General features: G+C 45.7%; 1 protein-coding gene across 2 annotated transcripts in view; it reads left to right on the top strand.

The window, feature by feature from the left end:
- The window catches only part of LOC123750759 (uncharacterized), a 184,151-nt gene extending 157,728 nt beyond the window's left edge, over nt 1-26,423 (top strand). For both annotated transcript variants that reach the window (XM_069307763.1, XM_069307761.1), the window contains exon 8: nt 26,243-26,423. In XM_069307763.1, coding sequence (XP_069163864.1) covers nt 26,243-26,398 — 156 coding nt within the window. In that variant the 3' untranslated portion in view covers nt 26,399-26,423. The remainder of the gene's footprint in view (nt 1-26,242) is intronic.
- Nucleotides 26,424-26,670: the final 247 nt, after the last annotated feature.

The following is a 26,670-nucleotide window of genomic DNA, read 5'->3' as shown; positions in this document are numbered from 1 at the left end:
CTGAAAACTCACACCCCAGAAGTGACTCGAACCCATACTCCCAGGAGCAACGCAACTGGTATGTACAAGACGCCTTAATCCACTTGACCATCACGACCGGACATAATGAGGTGATAGCCGAGGCTATTTGAACCACCCCACCGCCGGCACTCGGATAGTAATCTTGGGCATAGCATTTTACCAAATCACCTCATTCTTTGGGGCACACGTGAGGAACACAAATGCGAACAAGCCTGAATGGTCCCCAGGACAATATGCAACTGAAAACTCACACCCCAGAAGTGACTCGAACCCATACTCCCAGGAGCAACGCAACTGGTATGTACAAGACGCCTTAATCCACTTGACCATCACGACTGGACATAATGAGGTGATAGCCGAGGCTATTTGAACCACCCCACCACCGGCACTCTGATAGTAATCTTGGGCATAGCATTTTACCAAATCACCTCATTCTTTGGGGCACACGTGAGGAACACAAATGCGAACAAGCCTGAATGGTCCCCAGGACAATATGCAACTGAAAACTCACACCCCAGAAGTGACTCGAACCCATACTCCCAGGAGCAACGCAACTGTTATGTACAAGATGCCTTAATCCACTTGACCATCACGACCGGACATAATGAGGTGATAGCCGAGGCTATTTGAACCACCCCACCGCCGGTACTCGGATAGTAATCTTGGGCATAGAATTTTACCAAATCACCTCATTCTTTGGGGCACACGTGAGGAACACAAATGCGAACAAGCCTGAATGGTCCCCAGGACAATATGCAACTGAAAACTCACACCCCAGAAGTGACTCGAACCCATACTCCCAGGAGCAACGCAACTGGTGTGTACAAGACGCCTTAATCCACTTGACCATCACGACCGGACATAATGAGGTGATAGCCGAGGCTATTTGAACCACCCCACCGCCGGCACTCGGATAGTAATCTTGGGCATAGCATTTTACCAAATCACCTCATTCTTTGGGGCACACGTGAGGTACACAAATGCGAACAAGCCTGAATGGTCCCCAGGACAATATGCAACTGAAAACTCACACCCCAGAAATGACTCGAACCCATACTCCCAGGAGCAACGCAACTGGTATGTACAAGACGCCTTAATCCACTTGACCATCACGACCGGACATAATGAGGTGATAGCCGAGGCTATTTGAACCACCCCACCGCCGGCATTCGGATAGTAATCTTGGGCATAGCATTTTACCAAATCACCTCAATCTTTGGAGCACACGTGAGGAACACAAATGCGAACAAGCCTGAATGGTCCCCAGGACAATATGCAACTGCATATTGCATATTGCATATTGTCCTGGGGACCATTCAGGCTTGTTCGCATATATATATATATATATATATATATATATATATATATATATATATATATATATATATATATATATATATATATATATATATATATATATATATATATATATAACTGAAAACTCACACCCCAGAAGTGACTCGAACCCATACTGCCAGGAGCAACGCAACTGGTATGTACAGGGACGCCTTAATCCGCTTGACCATCACGACCGGACAAAAGGAAGTGATAGCCGAAGCTATTTGAACAACTTCCCCGTCGGCACTCGGATGGTAATCTTGGGCATAGCATTTTATCAAATCACCTCATTCTTTGGGGCACACGTGAGGAACACAAATGCAAACAAGCCTGAATGGTCCCCAGGACAATATGCAACTGAAAACTCACACCCCAGAAGTGACTCGAACCCATACTGCCAGGAGCAACGCAACTGGTATGTACAGGGAGATTACCATCCGAGTGCCGGTGGGGAAGTGGTTCAAATAGCTTCAGCTATCACTTCCTTTTGTCCGGTCGTGATGGTCAAGCGGATTAAGGCGTCCCTGTACCTACCAGTTGCGTTGCTCCTGGCAGTATGGGTTCGAGTCACTTCTGGGGTGTGAGTTTTCAGTTGTATATAGTCCTGGGGACCATTAAGGCTTGTTTGCATATATATATATATATATATATATATATATATATATATATATATATATATATATATATATATATATATAAATATATATATATATTTATATATATATATATATATATATATATATATATATATATATATATATATATATATATATATATATATATATATATATACGAACAAGCCTGAATGGTCCCCAGGCATACATGCAACTGAAAACTCACACCCCAGAAGTGATTCGAACCCATACTGCCAAAAGTACTATGCATGTGGCCCTGTACGCCACATGCATAGTGCTCCTGGCAATATGGGTTCGAGTCACTTTTGGGGCATGAGTTTTCAGTTGCATATAGTCCTGGGGACCATTCAGGCTTGTTCGCATATATATATATATATATATATATATATATATATATATATATATATATATATATATATATATATATATATATATATATATATAAGCCTATACTTGCATAAACCACAAGTGAAGATTAATAATCTTTGGACAACACCCACCAGTGGGACTCGAACCCAGAAAGCACAACTACCTTCCAGTAGCCGGCATAACTAGTATGCTTTAACCCACTACACCATCAGACCTTACAAAAGAAGTAGATAGTTCGAGATATATATCTCAAACATCTCCACTTCCCGAAGGCACCAGATGAGTGAGGGGTCAGTCTGCTTTTTTCGTCAAGCCACTGTCAATGTGAGAGAACTCGTGTCCAGCTTATAAGCCTATACTTGCATAAACCACAAGTGAAGATTAATAATCTTTGGACAACACCCACCAGTGGGACTCGAACCCAGAAAGCACAACTACCTTCCAGTAGCCGGCATAACTAGTATGCTTTAACCCACTACACCATCAGACCTTACAAAAGAAGTAGATAGTTCGAGATATATATCTCAAACATCTCCACTTCCCGAAGGCACCAGATGAGTGAGGGGTCAGTCTGCATTTTTCGTCAAGCCACTGTCAATGTGAGAGAACTCGTGTCCAGCTTATAAGCCTATACTTGCATAAACCACAAGTGAAGATTAATAATCTTTGGACAACACCCACCAGTGGTTGTGCTTTCTGGGTTCGAGTCCCACTGGTGGGTGTTGTCCAAAGATTATTAATCTTTACTTGTGGTTTATGCAAGTATAGGCTTATAAGCTGGACACGAGTTCTCTCACATTGACAGTGGCTTGACGAAAAATGCAGACTGACCCCTCACTCATCTGGTGCCTTCGGGAAGTGGAGATGTTTGAGATATATATCTCGAACTATCTACTTCTTTTGTAAGGTCTGATGGTGTAGTGGGTTAAAGCATACTAGTTATGCCGACTACTGGAAGGTAGTTGTGCTTTCTGGGTTCGAGTCCCACTGGTGGGTGATGTCCAAAGATTATTAATCTTCACTTGTGGTTTATGCAAGTATAGGCTTATAAGCTGGACACGAGTTCTCTCACATTGACAGTGGCTTGACGAAAAATGCAGACTGACCCCTCACTCATCTGGTGCCTTCGGGAAGTGGAGATGTTTGAGATATATATCTCGAACTATCTACTTCTTTTGTAAGGTCTGATGGTGTAGTGGGTTAAAGCATACTAGTTATGCCGGCTACTGGAAGGTTTTTGTGCTTTCTGGGTTCGAGTCCCACTGGTGGGTGTTGTCCAAAGATTATTAATCTTCACTTGTGGTTTATGCAAGTATAGGCTTATAAGCTGGACACGAGTTCTCTCACATTGACAGTGGCTTGACGAAAAATGCAGACTGACCCCTCACTCATCTGGTGCCTTCGGGAAGTGGAGATGTTTGAGATATATATCTCGAACTATCTACTTCTTTTGTAAGGTCTGATGGTGTAGTGGGTTAAAGCATACTAGTTATGCTGGCTACTGGAAGGTAGTTGTGCTTTCTGGGTTCGAGTCCCACTGGTGGGTGTTGTCCAAAGATTATATATATATATATATATATATATATATATATATATATATATATATATATATATATATATATATATATATATATATATATATATATATATATATCACATGCATATATATATCTAGGAATCACATGAGACAAGCCCATGACATTACTCTAACAAGAGAAATGTTGAACAAGAATACCTGCATAATAGATAAAACCCAAGATGCAAGAAGATTACAAATTCTTGAGGCAATTCACATAAGAATAGAGCGACCTACCATGAACACCCAAATCACGGAACTATTTACTCTACCCACCATAAGAGTAAGGACAAGACAAGAACATATCGATGCCAACACAGAAGACAATGTCCAACATAACAGGCCAATTACACTGGATTAATCTTTGTGTTTAGATAGGAGATGCCTCGTATGGGCCAATAAGCCTTCTGCAGCCTCTATGTTTCACCTCACATTTATCCCTTATGTATCCCCCATGTTTTCACCTTATATATATATATATATATATATATATATATATATATATATATATATATATATATATATAATCTATATATATATATATATATAATATATATAGGACATATATATATATATATATATATATATATATATATATATATGCGAACAAGCCTGAATGGTCCCCAGGACAATATGCAACTGAAAACTCACACCCCAGAAATGACTCGAACCCATACTCCCAGGAGCAACGCAACTGGTATGTACAAGACGCCTTAATCCACTTGACCATCACGACCGGACATAATGAGGTGATAGCCGAGGCTATTTGAACCACCCCACCGCCGGCACTCGGATAGTAATCTTGGGCATAGCATTTTACCAAATCACCTCATTCTTTGGGGCACACGTGAGGAACACAAATGCGAACAAGCCTGAATGGTCCCCAGGACAATATGCAACTGAAAACTCACACCCCAGAAATGACTCGAACCCATACTCCCAGGAGCAACGCAACTGGTATGTACAAGACGCCTTAATCCACTTGACCATCACGACCGGACATAATGAGGTGATAGCCGAGGCTATTTGAACCACCCCACCGCCGGCACTCGGATAGTAATCTTGGGCATAGCATTTTACCAAATCACCTCATTCTTTGGGGCACACGTGAGGAACACAAATGCGAACAAGCCTGAATGGTCCCCAGGACAATATGCAACTGAAAACTCACACCCCAGAAAGTGACTCGAACCCATACTCCCAGGAGCAACGCAACTGGTATGTACAAGACGCCTTAATCCACTTGACCATCACGACCGGACATAATGAGGTGATAGCCGAGGCTATTTGAACCACCCCACCGCCGGCACTCGGATAGTAATCTTGGGCATAGCATTTTACCAAATCACCTCATTCTTTGGGGCACACGTGAGGAACACAAATGCGAACAAGCCTGAATGGTCCCCAGGACAATATGCAACTGAAAACTCACACCCCAGAAGTGACTCGAACCCATACTCCCAGGAGCAACGCAACTGGTATGTACAAGACGCCTTAATCCACTTGACCATCACGACCGGACATAATGAGGTGATAGCCGAGGCTATTTGAACCACCCCACCGCCGGCACTCGGATAGTAATCTTGGGCATAGCATTTTACCAAATCACCTCATTCTTTGGGGCACACGTGAGGAACACAAATGCGAAACAAGCCTGAATGGTCCCCAGGACAATATGCAACTGAAAACTCACACCCCAGAAAGTGACTCGAACCCATACTCCCAGGAGCAACGCAACTGGTATGTACAAGACGCCTTAATCCACTTGACCATCACGACCGGACATAATGAGGTGATAGCCGAGGCTATTTGAACCACCCCACCGCCGGCACTCGGATAGTAATCTTGGGCATAGCATTTTACCAAATCACCTCATTCTTTGGGGCACACGTGAGGAACACAATGCGAACAAGCCTGAATGGTCCCCAGGACAATATGCAACTGAAAACTCACACCCCAGAAGTGACTCGAACCCATACTCCCAGGAGCAACGCAACTGGTATGTACAAGACGCCTTAATCCACTTGACCATCACGACCGGACATAATGAGGTGATAGCCGAGGCTATTTGAACCACCCCACCGCCGGCACTCGGATAGTAATCTTGGGCATAGCATTTTACCAAATCACCTCATTCTTTGGGGCACACGTGAGGAACACAAATGCGAACAAGCCTGAATGGTCCCCAGGACAATATGCAACTGAAAACTCACACCCCAGAAAGTGACTCGAACCCATACTCCCAGGAGCAACGCAACTGGTATGTACAAGACGCCTTAATCCACTTGACCATCACGACCGGACATAATGAGGTGATAGCCGAGGCTATTTGAACCACCCCACCGCCGGCACTCGGATAGTAATCTTGGGCATAGCATTTTACCAAATCACCTCATTCTTTGGGGCACACGTGAGGAACACAAATGCGAACAAGCCTGAATGGTCCCCAGGACAATATGCAACTGAAAACTCACACCCCAGAAAGTGACTCGAACCCATACTCCCAGGAGCAACGCAACTGGTATGTACAAGACGCCTTAATCCACTTGACCATCACGACCAGACATAATGAGGTGATAGCCGAGGCTATTTGAACCACCCCACCGCCGGCACTCGGATAGTAATCTTGGGCATAGCATTTTACCAAATCACCTCATTCTTTGGGGCACACGTGAGGAACACAAATGCGAACAAGCCTGAATGGTCCCCAGGACAATATGCAACTGAAAACGCACACCCCAGAAATGACTCGAACCCATACTCCCAGGAGCAACGCAACTGGTATGTACTAGACGCCTTAATTCACTTGACCATCACGACCGGACATAATGAGGTGATAGCCGAGGCTATTTGAACCACCCCACCGCCGGCACTCGGATAGTAATCTTGGGCATAGCATTTTACCAAATCACCTCATTCTTTGGGGCACACGTGAGGAACACAAATGCGAACAAGCCTGAATGGTCCCCAGGACAATATGCAACTGAAAACTCACACCCCAGAAATGACTCGAACCCATACTCCCAAGAGCAACGCAACTGGTATGTACAAGACGCCTTAATCCACTTGACCATCTCGACCGGACATAACGAGGTGATAGCCAAAGGCTATTTGAACCACCCCACCGCCGGCACTTGGATAGTAATCTTGGGCATAGCATTTTACCAAATCACCTCATTCTTTGGGGCACACGTGAGGAACACAAATGCGAACAAGCCTGAATGGTCCCCAGGACAATATGCAACTGAAAACTCACACCCCAGAAAGTGACTCGAACCCATACTCCCAGGAGCAACGCAACTGGTATGTACAAGACGCCTTAATCCACTTGACCATCACGACCGGACATAATGAGGTGATAGCCGAGGCTATTTGAACCACCCCACCGCCGGCACTCGGATAGTAATCTTGGGCATAGCATTTTACCAAATCACCTCATTCTTTGGGGCACACGTGAGGAACACAAATGCGAACAAGCCTGAATGGTCCCCAGGACAATATGCAACTGAAAACTCACACCCCAGAAGTGACTCGAACCCATACTCCCAGGAGCAACGCAACTGGTATGTACAAGACGCCTTAATCCACTTGACCATCACGACCAGGACATAATGAGGTGATAGCCGAGGCTATTTGAACCACCCCACCGCCGGCACTCGGATAGTAATCTTGGGCATAGCATTTTACCAAATCACCTCATTCTTTGGGGCACACGTGAGGAACACAAATGCGAACAAGCCTGAATGGTCCCCAGGACAATATGCAACTGAAAACTCACACCCCAGAAGTGACTCGAACCCATACTCCCAGGAGCAACGCAACTGGTATGTACAAGACGCCTTAATCCACTTGACCATCACGACCGGACATAATGAGGTGATAGCCGAGGCTATTTGAACCACCCCACCGCCGGCACTCGGATAGTAATCTTGGGCATAGCATTTTACCAAATCACCTCATTCTTTGGGGCACACGTGAGGAACACAAATGCGAACAAGCCTGAATGGTCCCCAGGACAATATGCAACTGAAAACTCACACCCCAGAAGTGACTCGAACCCATACTCCCAGAGCAACGCAACTGGTATGTACAAGACGCCTTAATCCACTTGACCATCACGACCGGACATAATGAGGTGATAGCCGAGGCTATTTGAACCACCCCACCGCCGGCACTCGGATAGTAATCTTGGGCATAGCATTTTACCAAATCACCTCATTCTTTGGGGCACACGTGAGGAACACAAATGCGAACAAGCCTGAATGGTCCCCAGGACAATATGCAACTGAAAACTCACACCCCAGAAGTGACTCGAACCCATACTCCCAGGAGCAACGCAACTGGTATGTACAAGACGCCTTAATCCACTTGACCATCACGACCGGACATAATGAGGTGATAGCCGAGGCTATTTGAACCACCCCACCGCCGGCACTCGGATAGTAATCTTGGGCATAGCATTTTACCAAATCACCTCATTCTTTGGGGCACACGTGAGGAACACAAATGCGAACAAGCCTGAATGGTCCCCAGGACAATATGCAACTGAAAACTCACACCCCAGAAGTGACTCGAACCCATACTCCCAGGAGCAACGCAACTGGTATGTACAAGACGCCTTAATCCACTTGACCATCACGACCGGACATAATGAGGTGATAGCCGAGGCTATTTGAACCACCCCACCGCCGGCACTCGGATAGTAATCTTGGGCATAGCATTTTACCAAATCACCTCATTCTTTGGGGCACACGTGAGGAACACAAATGCGAACAAGCCTGAATGGTCCCCAGGACAATATGCAACTGAAAACTCACACCCCAGAAGTGACTCGAACCCATACTCCCAGGAGCAACGCAACTGGTATGTACAAGACGCCTTAATCCACTTGACCATCACGACCGGACATAATGAGGTGATAGCCGAGGCTATTTGAACCACCCCACCGCCGGCACTCGGATAGTAATCTTGGGCATAGCATTTTACCAAATCACCTCATTCTTTGGGGCACACGTGAGGAACACAAATGCGAACAAGCCTGAATGGTCCCCAGGACAATATGCAACTGAAAACTCACACCCCAGAAGTGACTCGAACCCATACTCCCAGGAGCAACGCAACTGGTATGTACAAGACGCCTTAATCCACTTGACCATCACGACCGGACATAATGAGGTGATAGCCGAAGGCTATTTGAACCACCCCACCGCCGGCACTCGGATAGTAATCTTGGGCATAGCATTTTACCAAATCACCTCATTCTTTGGGGCACACGTGAGGAACACAAATGCGAACAAGCCTGAATGGTCCCCAGGACAATATGCAACTGAAAACTCACACCCCAGAAGTGACTCGAACCCATACTCCCAGGAGCAACGCAACTGGTATGTACAAGACGCCTTAATCCACTTGACCATCACGACCGGACATAATGAGGTGATAGCCGAGGCTATTTGAACCACCCCACCGCCGGCACTCGGATAGTAATCTTGGGCATAGCATTTTACCAAATCACCTCATTCTTTGGGGCACACGTGAGGAACACAAATGCGAACAAGCCTGAATGGTCCCCAGGACAATATGCAACTGAAAACTCACACCCCAGAAAGTGACTCGAACCCATACTCCCAGGAGCAACGCAACTGGTATGTACAAGACGCCTTAATCCACTTGACCATCACGACCAGACATAATGAGGTGATAGCCGAGGCTATTTGAACCACCCCACCGCCGGCACTCGGATAGTAATCTTGGGCATAGCATTTTACCAAATCACCTCATTCTTTGGGGCACACGTGAGGAACACAAATGCGAACAAGCCTGAATGGTCCCCAGGACAATATGCAACTGAAAACTCACACCCCAGAAAGTGACTCGAACCCATACTCCCAGGAGCAACGCAACTGGTATGTACAAGACGCCTTAATTCACTTGACCATCACGACCGGACATAATGAGGTGATAGCCGAGGCTATTTGAACCACCCCACCGCCGGCACTCGGATAGTAATCTTGGGCATAGCATTTTACCAAATCACCTCATTCTTTGGGGCACACGTGAGGAACACAAATGCGAACAAGCCTGAATGGTCCCCAGGACAATATGCAACTGAAAACTCACACCCCAGAAATGACTCGAACCCATACTCCCAAGAGCAACGCAACTGGTATGTACAAGACGCCTTAATCCACTTGACCATCTCGACCGGACATAACGAGGTGATAGCCGAGGCTATTTGAACCACCCCACCGCCGGCACTTGGATAGTAATCTTGGGCATAGCATTTTACCAAATCACCTCATTCTTTGGGGCACACGTGAGGAACACAAATGCGAACAAGCCTGAATGGTCCCCAGGACAATATGCAACTGAAAACTCACACCCCAGAAGTGACTCGAACCCATACTCCCAGGAGCAACGCAACTGGTATGTACAAGACGCCTTAATCCACTTGACCATCACGACCGGACATAATGAGGTGATAGCCGAGGCTATTTGAACCACCCCACCGCCGGCACTCGGATAGTAATCTTGGGCATAGCATTTTACCAAATCACCTCATTCTTTGGGGCACACGTGAGGAACACAAATGCGAACAAGCCTGAATGGTCCCCAGGACAATATGCAACTGAAAACTCACACCCCAGAAGTGACTCGAACCCATACTCCCAGGAGCAACGCAACTGGTATGTACAAGACGCCTTAATCCACTTGACCATCACGACCGGACATAATGAGGTGATAGCCGAGGCTATTTGAACCACCCCACCGCCGGCACTCGGATAGTAATCTTGGGCATAGCATTTTACCAAATCACCTCATTCTTTGGGGCACACGTGAGGAACACAAATTGCGAACAAGCCTGAATGGTCCCCAGGACAATATGCAACTGAAAACTCACACCCCAGAAAGTGACTCGAACCCATACTCCCAGGAGCAACGCAACTGGTATGTACAAGACGCCTTAATTCACTTGACCATCACGACCGGACATAATGAGGTGATAGCCGAGGCTATTTGAACCACCCCACCGCCGGCACTCGGATAGTAATCTTGGGCATAGCATTTTACCAAATCACCTCATTCTTTGGGGCACACGTGAGGAACACAAATGCGAACAAGCCTGAATGGTCCCCAGGACAATATGCAACTGAAAACTCACACCCCAGAAAGTGACTCGAACCCATACTCCCAGGAGCAACGCAACTGGTATGTACAAGACGCCTTAATCCACTTGACCATCACGACCGGACATAATGAGGTGATAGCCGAGGCTATTTGAACCACCCCACCGCCGGCACTCGGATAGTAATCTTGGGCATAGCATTTTACCAAATCACCTCATTCTTTGGGGCACACGTGAGGAACACAAATGCGAACAAGCCTGAATGGTCCCCAGGACAATATGCAACTGAAAACTCACACCCCAGAAAGTGACTCGAACCCATACTCCCAGGAGCAACGCAACTGGTATGTACAAGACGCCTTAATCCACTTGACCATCACGACCAGACATAATGAGGTGATAGCCGAGGCTATTTGAACCACCCCACCGCCGGCACTCGGATAGTAATCTTGGGCATAGCATTTTACCAAATCACCTCATTCTTTGGGGCACACGTGAGGAACACAAATGCGAACAAGCCTGAATGGTCCCCAGGACAATATGCAACTGAAAACTCACACCCCAGAAGTGACTCGAACCCATACTCCCAGGAGCAACGCAACTGGTATGTACAAGACGCCTTAATCCACTTGACCATCACGACCGGACATAATGAGGTGATAGCCGAGGCTATTTGAACCACCCCACCGCCGGCACTCGGATAGTAATCTTGGGCATAGCATTTTACCAAATCACCTCATTCTTTGGGGCACACGTGAGGAACACAAATGCGAACAAGCCTGAATGGTCCCCAGGACAATATGCAACTGAAAACTCACACCCCAGAAAGTGACTCGAACCCATACTCCCAGGAGCAACGCAACTGGTATGTACAAGACGCCTTAATCCACTTGACCATCACGACCGGACATAATGAGGTGATAGCCGAGGCTATTTGAACCACCCCACCGCCGGCACTCGGATAGTAATCTTGGGCATAGCATTTTACCAAATCACCTCATTCTTTGGGGCACACGTGAGGAACACAAATGCGAACAAGCCTGAATGGTCCCCAGGACAATATGCAACTGAAAACTCACACCCCAGAAGTGACTCGAACCCATACTCCCAGGAGCAACGCAACTGGTATGTACAAGACGCCTTAATCCACTTGACCATCACGACCAGGACATAATGAGGTGATAGCCGAGGCTATTTGAACCACCCCACCGTCCGGCACTCGGATAGTAATCTTGGGCATAGCATTTTACCAAATCACCTCATTCTTTGGGGCACACGTGAGGAACACAAATGCGAACAAGCCTGAATGGTCCCCAGGACAATATGCAACTGAAAACTCACACCCCAGAAGTGACTCGAACCCATACTCCCAGGAGCAACGCAACTGGTATGTACAAGACGCCTTAATCCACTTGACCATCACGACCGGACATAATGAGGTGATAGCCGAGGCTATTTGAACCACCCCACCGCCGGCACTCGGATAGTAATCTTGGGCATAGCATTTTACCAAATCACCTCATTCTTTGGGGCACACGTGAGGAACACAAATGCGAACAAGCCTGAATGGTCCCCAGGACAATATGCAACTGAAAACTCACACCCCAGAAGTGACTCGAACCCATACTCCCAAGAGCAACGCAACTGGTATGTACAAGACGCCTTAATCCACTTGACCATCACGACCGGACATAATGAGGTGATAGCCGAGGCTATTTGAACCACCCCACCGCCGGCACTCGGATAGTAATCTTGGGCATAGCATTTTACCAAATCACCTCATTCTTTGGGGCACACGTGAGGAACACAAATGCGAACAAGCCTGAATGGTCCCCAGGACAATATGCAACTGAAAACTCACACCCCAGAAGTGACTCGAACCCATACTCCCAGGAGCAACGCAACTGGTATGTACAAGACGCCTTAATCCACTTGACCATCACGACCGGACATAATGAGGTGATAGCCGAGGCTATATTGAACCACCCCACCGCCGGCACTCGGATAGTAATCTTGGGCATAGCATTTTACCAAATCACCTCATTCTTTGGGGCACACGTGAGGAACACAAATGCGAACAAGCCTGAATGGTCCCCAGGACAATATGCAACTGAAAACTCACACCCCAGAAGTGACTCGAACCCATACTCCCAGGAGCAACGCAACTGGTATGTACAAGACGCCTTAATCCACTTGACCATCACGACCGGACATAATGAGGTGATAGCCGAGGCTATTTGAACCACCCCACCGCCGGCACTCGGATAGTAATCTTGGGCATAGCATTTTACCAAATCACCTCATTCTTTGGGGCACACGTGAGGAACACAAATGCGAACAAGCCTGAATGGTCCCCAGGACAATATGCAACTGAAAACTCACACCCCAGAAGTGACTCGAACCCATACTCCCAGGAGCAACGCAACTGGTATGTACAAGACGCCTTAATCCACTTGACCATCACGACCGGACATAATGAGGTGATAGCCGAGGCTATTTGAACCACCCCACCGCCGGCACTCGGATAGTAATCTTGGGCATAGCATTTTACCAAATCACCTCATTCTTTGGGGCACACGTGAGGAACACAAATGCGAACAAGCCTGAATGGTCCCCAGGACAATATGCAACTGAAAACTCACACCCCAGAAGTGACTCGAACCCATACTCCCAGGAGCAACGCAACTGGTATGTACAAGACGCCTTAATCCACTTGACCATCACGACCGGACATAATGAGGTGATAGCCGAGGCTATTTGAACCACCCCACCACCGGCACTCGGATAGTAATCTTGGGCATAGCATTTTACCAAATCACCTCATTCTTTGGGGCACACGTGAGGAACACAAATGCGAACAAGCCTGAATGGTCCCCAGGACAATATGCAACTGAAAACTCACACCCCAGAAAGTGACTCGAACCCATACTCCCAGGAGCAACGCAACTGGTATGTACAAGACGCCTTAATCCACTTGACCATCACGACCGGACATAATGAGGTGATAGCCGAGGCTATTTGAACCACCCCACCGCCGGCACTCGGATAGTAATCTTGGGCATAGCATTTTACCAAATCACCTCATTCTTTGGGGCACACAGTGAGGAACACAAATGCGAACAAGCCTGAATGGTCCCCAGGACAATATGCAACTGAAAACTCACACCCCAGAAGTGACTCGAACCCATACTCCCAGGAGCAACGCAACTGGTATGTACAAGACGCCTTAATCCACTTGACCATCACGACCGGACATAATGAGGTGATAGCCGAGGCTATTTGAACCACCCCACCGCCGGCACTCGGATAGTAATCTTGGGCATAGCATTTTACCAAATCACCTCATTCTTTGGGGCACACGTGAGGAACACAAATGCGAACAAGCCTGAATGGTCCCCAGGACAATATGCAACTGAAAACTCACACCCCAGAAGTGACTCGAACCCATACTCCCAGGAGCAACGCAACTGGTATGTACAAGACGCCTTAATCCACTTGACCATCACGACCGGACATAATGAGGTGATAGCCGAGGCTATTTGAACCACCCCACCGCCGGCACTCGGATAGTAATCTTGGGCATAGCATTTTACCAAATCACCTCATTCTTTGGGGCACACGTGAGGAACACAAATGCGAACAAGCCTGAATGGTCCCCAGGACAATATGCAACTGAAAACTCACACCCCAGAAAGTGACTCGAACCCTATACTCCCAGGAGCAACGCAACTGGTATGTACAAGACGCCTTAATCCACTTGACCATCACGACCGGACATAATGAGGTGATAGCCGAGGCTATTTGAACCACCCCACCGCCGGCACTCGGATAGTAATCTTGGGCATAGCATTTTACCAAATCACCTCATTCTTTGGGGCACACGTGAGGAACACAAATGCGAACAAGCCTGAATGGTCCCCAGGACAATATGCAACTGAAAACTCACACCCCAGAAATGACTCGAACCCATACTCCCAGGAGCAACGCAACTGGTATGTACAAGACGCCTTAATCCACTTGACCATCACGACCGGACATAATGAGGTGATAGCCGAGGCTATTTGAACCACCCCACCGCCGGCACTCGGATAGTAATCTTGGGCATAGCATTTTACCAAATCACCTCATTCTTTGGGGCACACGTGAGGAACACAAATGCGAACAAGCCTGAATGGTCCCCAGGACAATATGCAACTGAAAACTCACACCCCAGAAATGACTCGAACCCATACTCCCAGGAGCAACGCAACTGGTATGTACAAGACGCCTTAATCCACTTGACCATCACGACCGGACATAATGAGGTGATAGCCGAGGCTATTTGAACCACCCCACCGCCAGCACTCGGATAGTAATCTTGGGCATAGCATTTTACCAAATCACCTCATTCTTTGGGGCACACGTGAGGAACACAAATGCGAACAAGCCTGAATGGTCCCCAGGACAATATGCAACTGAAAACTCACACCCCAGAAAGTGACTCGAACCCATACTCCCAGGAGCAACGCAACTGGTATGTACAAGACGCCTTAATCCACTTGACCATCACGACCGGACATAATGAGGTGATAGCCAAGGCTATTTGAACCACCCCACCGCCAGCACTCGGATAGTAATCTTGGGCATAGCATTTTACCAAATCACCTCATTCTTTGGGGCACACGTGAGGAACACAAATGCGAACAAGCCTGAATGGTCCCCAGGACAATATGCAACTGAAAACTCACACCCCAGAAATGACTCGAACCCATACTCCCAGGAGCAACGCAACTGGTATGTACAAGACGCCTTAATCCACTTGACCATCACGACCGGACATAATGAGGTGATAGCGGAGGCTATTTGAACCACCCCACCGCCGGCACTCGGATAGTAATCTTGGGCATAGCATTTTACCAAATCACCTCATTCTTTGGGGCGCACGTGAGGAACACAAATGCGAACAAGCCTCTCCAAGCCAAATGAGAAACTCTCCAGACACAAAACAGAACGCTTTAAAAGATACTAACGTCGTCTATGCCTTCAAATGCCCACTTGGGGACTGTAAGCTCCAAAAAACCCAGTATATAGGCAAGACAACAACATCTCTTTCTAGGCGTTTAACGATGCATAAGCAACAGGGCTCCATTAAGGAACATATAATCTCTTCCCACAACCAAACCATCGCCAGAGAAATCCTAGTAAACAACACAGAAATCATCGATAGATACAGCGATAGCAGGCGGCTTGACGTTTGCGAGGCACTACACATCAAGAAGTCAACACCAGCAATCAACAGCCAATTATTGCACAACTATATTCTACCCACCTCAAGACTCCGCTCCAATATAGAAGCATCAAGAAATATGGACCAATAGGCTTTCTACAAACACTTCTATTCAATACCCATTGTTTGTGTTCTGTCTTGTGTTGATACTTTTAATACCCTATTAATATCCCCTCTTGTTCTGTCTTGTGTTAATGCCACATCACCCCTCCCACCTCACTCAAATGTAGATATAAAATCGGAGATACGTAAGTTCTAATCAGTTGTGTATTTGTGAACTAAAGTCTTTGAAAATGTAATAAGTTTTACGAAACGCGCCCGTGTCGCGTCAGACTAGAAATAAAAATGAATTTTGGAGAATTGATTTTTGATTTACCTCCAACAGTGAAGCGTAATGTACGAAAGATTGAGAAAATTCGTGTTAGAATTATTAATCTTACTTTTTCGGTCATATTTAATAATATATGTCTACAGGAAAGACTGCTACCAAAATATACTAATATATATGTATATATATATATATATATATATATATATATATATATATATATATATATATATATATATATATATATATATATATATATATATATATATATATGTCGTACCTAGTAGCCAGAACGCACTTCTCAGCCTACTATGCAAGGCCCGATTTGCCTAATAAGCCAAGTTTTCATGAATTAATAGTTTTTCGACTACCTAACCTACCTAACCTAACCTAACCTTACTTTTTCGGCTACCTAACCTAACCTAACCTATAAAGATAGGTTAGGTAGGGTTGGTTAGGTTCGGTCATATATCTACGTTATTTTTAACTCCAATAAAAAAAAATTGACCTCATACATAATGAAATGGGTAGCTTTATCATTTCATAAGAAAAAAATTAGAGAAAATATATTCATTCATGAAAACTTGGCTTATTAGGCAAATCGGGCCTTGCATAGTAGGCTGAGAAGTGCGTTCTGGCTACTAGGTATGACATATATATATATATATATATATATATATATATATATATATATATATATATATATATATATATATATATATATATATATATATATATATATATATATAGGGAAGGGAGTACCACCTCTGGCTGGAAGAAGGGGGACCCATAGCCTCGGAGGAAACCACACATAACGCATTGGAGGGAATGTAGGTCCCCTCCAATACAGTTTCTGTGTGCTTTTCTCCTACCACCCCCTTCCCTTTTTTTTTTTTTTTTCCTTTATTGTGTATTTAAAGGTTACAAAACATACAAGACAAATGCCTAAAGGTTATGGATCTCTTGAAGCTCCTCCGCTTCTGGACAGGAACCGAGGACGCAGCAAGCATTTCCCCTCTGGATCGCCACACTGAGACGCTGAAATAAAAAACTGGAAGCCCTTGGGTCTCTGGTGACGTCAATGAGCCTGGAACCCAATACCTTGAGAAATCCCAAGGCACTCTTGCCCCAGGGGCCATGCGTCTCAGACGCTATGGGAACAAAGAGGTATTGACCTTCCAGTCGCCTGTACTTGAGTGATTTTGCTGTTTCCCTGTGGTTGGCCGCCCCACCTGCTTGATCAGCTCCGAAGTGTACATAGGTGTCAGCCAGGGTGGATACACATGTGTAGTCCCACACCAACTGTCTACCCTCCTTCCATGGGTATATGGTGATGCCATCAGGGCGAAGTGCGGGGAAATCCGGGTTTTGGACCCCTAGGATGCGTGGTTCTCTCTCCGCTGGGCACCCAGCTGAGACGAGGCTTCTCTTGATGATGTCATTGACCTCGTTGTGTCTTGCATGCCAGCCCTTTGTGCTTCCGCAATGCAACCCATGCAGTCCGTATTGGTCTGCTTCCACCCTGTTGCAAATACACTTGTATTCAGTGTGAATTGGGGCACCAAGGCGGAGGGCCACTGCTACACGAAGGGATTCTGGATCTAGGCGCGTGCCCATTGCTGACATGGGTACTGCCAGGAGGAAGTCTCCTGCATGAGGGGCACGCACTGCTCTGAGGCGGGCTTTCTCCTTGTATGATGTTGCGACGCTGAGCATGGCATCAGCTACTTTTTCCACTAGAGGGTGGTCCCAGCCGGACTGTTTGTGTTGTTTTGTTGGCTCTATAATGGTTGCTGGGGCTGCAAGAACATCCCACTGATTTGAACATTCAGTGAAAGCAGGATCGTGTATTCCTGCTGAATCCCTCAGGGTTGCAGGTAAAATATCTCTGACGAGGTCGTGCGATGCATGAGAGGAGGAAAGGAAGGCTGGTAGAGCAATTTGGGAGGCTGTGCGGACACCAAGGCCGCCGAGTCTTACAGGAAGGGTTGCTTGCTCCCACTGAGAGTCGTCCAATGGCAGGTTCAGGACTTTCACCTGCATGGACCTCAGAAGGGTGTCATACACATTTAACTTAGGGCTGCTGTAGGATGGAGAACATCTCAGAAAGTAGGTCAACTTAGGGAGAGACAGGCATCTTGTAAGGAGAAAGAGAGCATCATGGGCATCAATCTTGTCAATCCTGTCCTGCATTCTCTTTAGGTCAGTGATTTTTGCAACCAGGACCTCCTCGATTGCTCGTGGGCCAATGGGGGCACCCAGGAGAGTGCAGTCCGGTGGCTCGACAACGAGAATGTCTGGAAGAACATTTTGTATTTGCCCAGTGATGTCTGGGTTGCGGGAGATTATTTCACATTTGGATGCATTGAGAATGAGGCCTAAGGCTGCTCCCTGCTCCTGGATTTTCCTTATATCCTCCAAAATGGTTTCCGGAGTTCCAGCTAGAGTGCCATCATCCAGGTACCAGATGTTTAGCTCGCTTGTCAGACTATCAGTGACCTCTTTGATAGCTAGGCAGAAAAGGAGGGGGGCTAAGGGGTCACCTTGTTGGACACCTTCACAGGAGTTTATTTCATGCTCCCCAAAAAGAAGCTTAGAGTCCCCACTGTAGCACGATCCGATGAATGGGTAAAGGGGACGGAAATGGTTGTGTACAGCCCTGAGGACAGCGTCTCGTCTGACTTGATTGAAGGCATTTTTGAAGTCAAGCTTTACTAGTGCCTTCTGGTCCGGGAGATCAGCAATGTAAGCCCGCGCTGCATGTGCTGCAGCTTCACAACCTAGGGGGATCCCAAACCCGAGCTGATGAGGTTTCAGCAAGGTGGCTGCTTCCTGGCTGATAGATCTCACTGCAGCCTTAGCTACAAGGCGTCGGAGGGTATTGCCAACGGCAATGGGCCTGATACCCCTATCCTTCTTCTTTAGAGCACAGAGTGCTGCTCCATAAAAGACAGGCCTGATGTCCTCAGGGATGCCGCCAGCCAAACACATGTTGGAGAATCTGGTAAGTTCCACTAGAAGGTCCTTTGCAGCATCTCCAAGCACCGGGTTCAGCATTTGTTTGATGTGCTGGGGTCTTAGGCCTGTAAAGCCCCCTGCTGAACCTGTTAGGAAAGACATGGCTGCTATATATATATATAGATGTCGTACCTAGTAGCCAGAACGCACTTCTCAGCCTACTATGCAAGGCCCGATTTCCCTAATAAGCCAAGTTTTCCTGAATTAATATATTTTCTCTAATTTTTTTCTTATGAAATGATAAAGCTACTCATTTCATTATGTATGAGGTCAATTTTTTTTATTGGAGTTAAAATTAACGTAGAAATATGACCGAACCTAACCAACCCTAATGCATTCCATTTGTCAACTACTCTGACACTAAAAAAAATCTTTCTAATATCTCTGTGGCTCATTTGGGCACTCAGTTTCCACCTGTGTCCCCTAGTGTGTGTGCCCCTTGTGTTAAATAGCCCGTCTTTATCAACCCTGTCAATTCCTCTGAGAATCTTGTATGTGGTGATCATACCCCCCTCACTCTTCTGTCTTCTAACGACGTGAGGTTTAATTCCTGTAGTCTCTCCTCGTAGCTCATACCTCTCAGCCCGGGTGCTAGTCTGATGGCAAACCACTGTCTAGTTGTACACTAGTCTGGTGTGTGTGAGTGTGTGTGTGTGTGTGTGTGTGTGTGTGTCTGTGTGTGTGTGTGTGTGTGTGTGTGTGTGTGTGTGTGTATGTGTGTGTGTGTGTGTGTGTGTGTGTGTGTACTCACCTAATTGTGCTTGCGGGGTTGAGCTCTGGCTCTTTGGTCCCGCCTCTCAACCATATCTTGAGGTTATCTTGAGATGATTTCGGGGCTTTAGTGTCCCCGCGGCCCGGTCCTCGACCAGGCCTCCACCCCCAGGAAGCAGCCCGTGACAGCTGACTAACACCCAGGTACCTATTTTACTGCTAGGTAACAGGGGCATAGGGTGAAAGAAACTCTGCCCATTGTTTCTCGCCGGCGCCTGGGATCGAACTCAGGACCACAGGATCACAAGTCTAGTGTGCTGTCCGCTCGGCCGACCGGCTCCCTACCTGCTACCATCAATCAACAGGTGTACAGGTTCCTGAGCCTATTGGGCTCTATCATATCTACACTTGAAACTGTGTATGGAGTATGTGTGTGTGTGTGTGTGTGTGTGTGTGTGTGTGTGTGTGTGTGTGTGTGTGTGTGTGTGTGTGTGTGTGTGTGTGTGTGTGTGTGTGTGTGTGTGTGTGTGTGTGTGTGTGTGTGTGTGTGTATCCGGGTGATTGATAACCATGCGTGTCATTACACCTTTAAGCAGTCATCTTACAACCCAAGAACTCTGTTTTACTAACACACTTCAGATCGTACAGCAAAATTATTTAAGTTAATCAGTGCTTTAAGTATAATTTTGAATTCATTCCTATGGATATCATCAGTGATTAAATTAGCCAGCTAGTCACACGGCAGGATAAGGATGGAACAGTTGTCATCATGCGATAGGATATGGAATTCCTCCATGTGGAATCATGGCCCCATGTGAGGAGCTTGACAGCTGAGTGGACTGCGCTCGGTATTCGTAGTCATGAGGTTCCGAGTTTGACCCCTGGTGTAGGTGGAAACAAATGTGCAAAAGTATCTTTCACTCCGAAGCATCTGTTCACGTAGCAGTAAATAAGTACCTGGGAGTTAAACAGCTGCTACGGGCTGCTTTCTGGGGGGGTGTAACAAAAAGAAGGCCTGGTCGAGGACCGGGCCGCGGGGATGCTAAGATCAAAATCTTAGCGTCGAAATCCAGGAATCACCTCAAGATAACCCTCAAGATTATCTCCATTCTACCGTTTTAAGATGGTATAGGATGAGTACGTGTTTGTTTTTTGCGTACTGAATATATCCACCCCCCCCTTGAAGATGAATTTCCAGGTATATCTAGTGTTACCAGGGGTAGTAATATACTTATACGGGACACATTTCGACCATCAATATATTATGGATAAAGACCGAGCATATTGCCTCAAATCCTTTTTTGACAAATTGCCATAAAAAGGTCACAAATCCTTTTTTGACAAAAAGTTGTCAGCAAAGGGAATGTGGCAGTATCGACTGAAAATATCTCTCTCGTTAAACCCGAGCAGAATATTAATGACGATAATTATTCCTTGGAAACGATAAAACATTTAGGTGTAGAGATTTCCGATTCATTAATATTGCTAAAAGGAGAGAACAATCGTTATAGCTGAGATTGTAGTTCCTAAAATTATTTCAACACTTACTATATTATTTGATGCCCTTAAGTATAGCCGGAGCTACAGCTGAACTGTTGGTAGTTCGACTTTTGACGATCATCCGATCGTTTTTGTGTCTGTTTCAGAATGGAGACCCTAGGACACTTGCATGGCTTCTCGCCTGAATATATTTACAAATGTTTCTTCAAATTGGACGGATTATTAAAATTTCTCTCGCACGTAGAAAAGGTTAGATATATAAAAAAACTGAAAGAAAGTATCTGGCAGACATAGTAAGACAGTTTAGCAGGGATAATAAACAAATCAGGGGGACATAGATGAAAATAAAGTCCCCAACTAAGCGAAAGAGTTTTTTCGTTGCAATAATAGTGAACAAATACAATTAGATAAATGCTACTTTTAAGTCATTTTCCTCCCATTTTCTAACCTACAATATACCTATCACACACTTTCCTCATACACATCACGCGCTTCCACTCTCACCATATTAATATTACCTACCACTTTCAGCTCATTCACTTTCAGCTCATATCCTTCCACCTTAACTACAGCTACATTCAACTTAACCGCTCCCACCTTCACATCCTCCCCTCAAACCTTCACCACTATAACATTAACCCTCCCACCTTCACTTCATTAACCACACCTCTCCCACCTTCACCTCATTAACATGACCCCTCCTACCTTCACCTCATTGACATGACCCCTCCCACCTTCACCTCATTAACATGACCCCTCCCACCTTCATCTCATTAACATGACCCCTTCCACCTTCACCTCATTAACATGACCCTTCCCACCTTCACCTCATTAACATGACCCCTCCCACTTTCACCTCAGTCATCCGATCTTTACCAAATTACCATGAACAATTCCACCTTCAACTCATTAACATGACCCCACTCATCATCACCTCATTAGCGTCACCCATTCCACCTTCGCCTCACGCTTCCTACTATCACCTAATGTGATAGTGGAATGTCCTTGATATCTCTCACCTCATTAAAATGACCCCTCCCACCATTATCACCATGCATCTCACCTCCAACTCACCCCTCTCATTTTCAACTCATTAACATCACCTCCCTAACCTTGTCTTCGTTAAAATCACCCCTCCGACCTTCACCCTAAATTGGATAACAAGTTACAATGGAATAGATGGTAATGAAACGCAAACTCACTAGCAAAAACTGTCACTGGTTTAACTGTTGAACGGGTTAAAATACCTTCAGGTTTTTCACAGATTAAGGAGCAAATGAAGAAGAAAATACTCCTAATTATCAAAATGTGCCACATAGCCAAAGTAGCAGAAGGAAGATCCACTGCGATATGGTACGAACAAGCCACTGGGTACTACTCTTTCAAGCCTGGTAAAAAGATATCCAGAGATATTGCAGTAGCTATACTCAGACTCCCACTTGGTTACAAGTGCTGGGAAGTAATAAAGCCAATGGTTAAAGAGTGTCATATCTGTAGAACAGATGCAGAGGCGCCACTATTACATCACTTACTGGAATGTAAAGCAACTGAAGCCCTGTGCATCAAATTCAACATTAATCCAAGGAGAGCAGCTGTTTTAGATGCAAAATCCACAGCGACTACAATGGTTAGAAAAGTAGTTGAAGAATGGAACTCACTACTGAACATTCTTTATCGATATCCGCCATCAAAATAATGTTGTTAAAGCAAGACATAAACCGGTGCGCTTATACAGAAGCGAGAAAGAAACAGCAGAAAAGGAGGAAACCCCACCACCATTTAAAACTTTATCCCAATTATCACATTTAGAAGGTAATTGCGAATAGCCAAACTCAATTACGAACTCACTATAGTCCGTGTAACATGGATCTTTCGTTCTCAGTTTCACAATTTCACCTTCACCATTAATATGACCTAACCACCTTCACCATTAATATGACCCACCAACCTTCACCATTAATATGACCCACAACCTGCACCATTAATATGACCCACAACCTTCACCATTAATATGACCCACCAACCTTCACCATTAATATGACCCACCAACCTTCACCATTAATATGACCCACAACCTGCACCATTAATATGACCCACAACCTTCACCATTAATATGACCCACAACCTTCACCATTAATATGACCCACCAACCTGCACCATTAATATGACCCACCAACCTGCACCATTAATATGACCCACCAACCTGCACCATTAATATGACCCACCAACCTTCACCATTAACATGACCCACCAACCTTTACCATTAATATGACCCACCAACCTTTACCATTAATATGACCCAACCACCATCACCATTAATATGACCCACCAACCTGCACCATTAATATGACCCACCAACCTGCACCATTAATATGACCCACCAACCTGCACCATTAATATGACCCACCAACCTTCACCATTAATATGACCCACCAACCTTCACCATTAATATGACCCAACCACCATCACCATTAATATGACCCACAACCTTCACCATTAATATGACCCACCAACCTGCACCATTAATATGACCCACCAACCTTCACCATTAATATGACCCACCAACCTGCACCATTAATATGACCCACCAACCTTCACCATTAATATGACCCAACCACCATCACCATTAATATGACCCACAACCTTCACCATTAATATGACCCACCAACCTGCACCATTAATATGACCCACCAACCTTCACCATTAATATGACCCACCAACCTTCACCATTAATATGACCCAACCACCATCACCATTAATATGACCCACAACCTTCACCATTAATATGACCCAACCACCATCACCATTAATATGACCCACAACTTTCACCATTAATATGACCCACCAACCTGCACCATTAATATGACCCACCAACCTGCACCATTAATATGACCCACAAACCTTCACCATTAATATTACCCTCCAATCTTCACCATTAATTTAATATGACCCACCAACCTGCACCATTAATATGACCCACAACCTTCACCATTAATATGACCCACAACCTTCACCATTAATATGACCCACCAACCTGCACCATTAATATGACCCACCAACCTGCACCATTAATATGACCCACCAACCTTCACCATTAATATGACCCACCAACCTTCACCATTAATATGACCCAACCACCATCACCATTAATATGACCCACAGCCTTCACCATTAATATGACCCACCAACCTGCACCATTAATATGATCCACCAACCTGCACCATTAATATGACCCACCAACCTGCACCATTAATATGACCCACCAACCTTCACCATTAATATGACCCACCAACCTTCACCATTAATATGACCCAACCACCATCACCATTAATATGACCCACAACCTTCACCATTAATATGACCCAACCACCATCACCATTAATATGACCCACAAACTTCACCATTAATATGACCCACCAACCTGCACCATTAATATGACCCACCAACCTGCACCATTAATATGACCCACCAACCTGCACCATTAATATGACCCACAAACCTTCACCATTAATATTACCCACCAATCTTCACCTAACCCATCCCAAGAGCACCTCACCCTCCCACCTTCAACCCACCTCTCGCCCCTTCACCTCGCTCCTCACATCTCGGACCTTCACCTTACCCCTCCCACCAACACCTCACCTCACATCTTGGACCTTCACCTCACCCCTCCCACCAACACCTCACCTCACACTCATATTTTCACCTCACATCTTGGACCTTTCATCTCACCCCTCCCACCAACACCTCACCTCACATCTTGGACCTTTCATCTCACCTCTCCTACCAACACCTCACCCTTCACCTCGCATCTTGTACCTTCACCTCCCCTCACCCTCCTACCTTCACCTCACATCTTGGACCTTCACCTCACTCCCCTCCCCCCCTCCCCACCAACACCTCACCTAACCCTCCCACCTTCACCTCACATCTTGGACCTTCGTCTCACCCCCCCCCCCCATCGTCACCACAGTCCTCCTCTTTCACCTAATTAACATGACGCATCCCACATTCTGCTCATTATCATGACCTTCATCTTTCTCACCTTCAGCACTCTAACATGACCTATCCCACATGCACCTTACTAACATCTTCCCTCACACCTTCAACTATTTAATGTGAAACATCTCACTTTCTCCTCATTACATCACCTCTTCCTTCTTAGTTTTATCTCTCCCACCATTTCCTACTTAAAATGACCCATCCCACCTGCACCTCATTAACATCACCCATTCCACCTTCATCTCACCCCTCCCACCTTGACCTAATTAATATTACCCATCACACATTGAGCTAGTTAACATCATCACAAAAATACACAAAAAATAATAGTGTGACTGATTGCCTTGTGCAGGTGTCGTTGGAGCTGAGGAACCTTGTCGGGTACTACGTGAGCAGCACCTACGTGCCCACCCTGCTCCTTCTCGTCATCTGCTACCTCACCTTTTTCTTCGACCTAGCTGACTTTTCTGTAAGTTACTCTTCTGAACCTTTTAACACCTTTGCTTAATTTGGGTATATAAACTCTCGTTTCTCAATGCACACCTGCCCACACATTCACATGTGTATCATGTGCACACTCGTGCATAGATACTTATTCATCAACATACTCACCCAGAATAAGGATCACATTGGGAACTTTGAGAAAGAAATCACTTTATGAGGAAGCGACCATTGTCCTGGGCTTGATTATTCGACTGAACTAAGAGCAATAAATCTCGGTGACAACGAAAGGAGAGTAGAGTACAAAAAAGAAAGTTACACATGAGTAAGAGAATAAAT

Source organism: Procambarus clarkii, chromosome 61, assembly GCF_040958095.1.
Source record: "Procambarus clarkii isolate CNS0578487 chromosome 61, FALCON_Pclarkii_2.0, whole genome shotgun sequence".
NCBI classification, from domain to species: Eukaryota; Metazoa; Arthropoda; class Malacostraca; order Decapoda; family Cambaridae; genus Procambarus; species Procambarus clarkii.
Note: the sequence above shows the minus strand (reverse complement) of the source record. Positions and strands in the feature narration are given on the sequence as shown.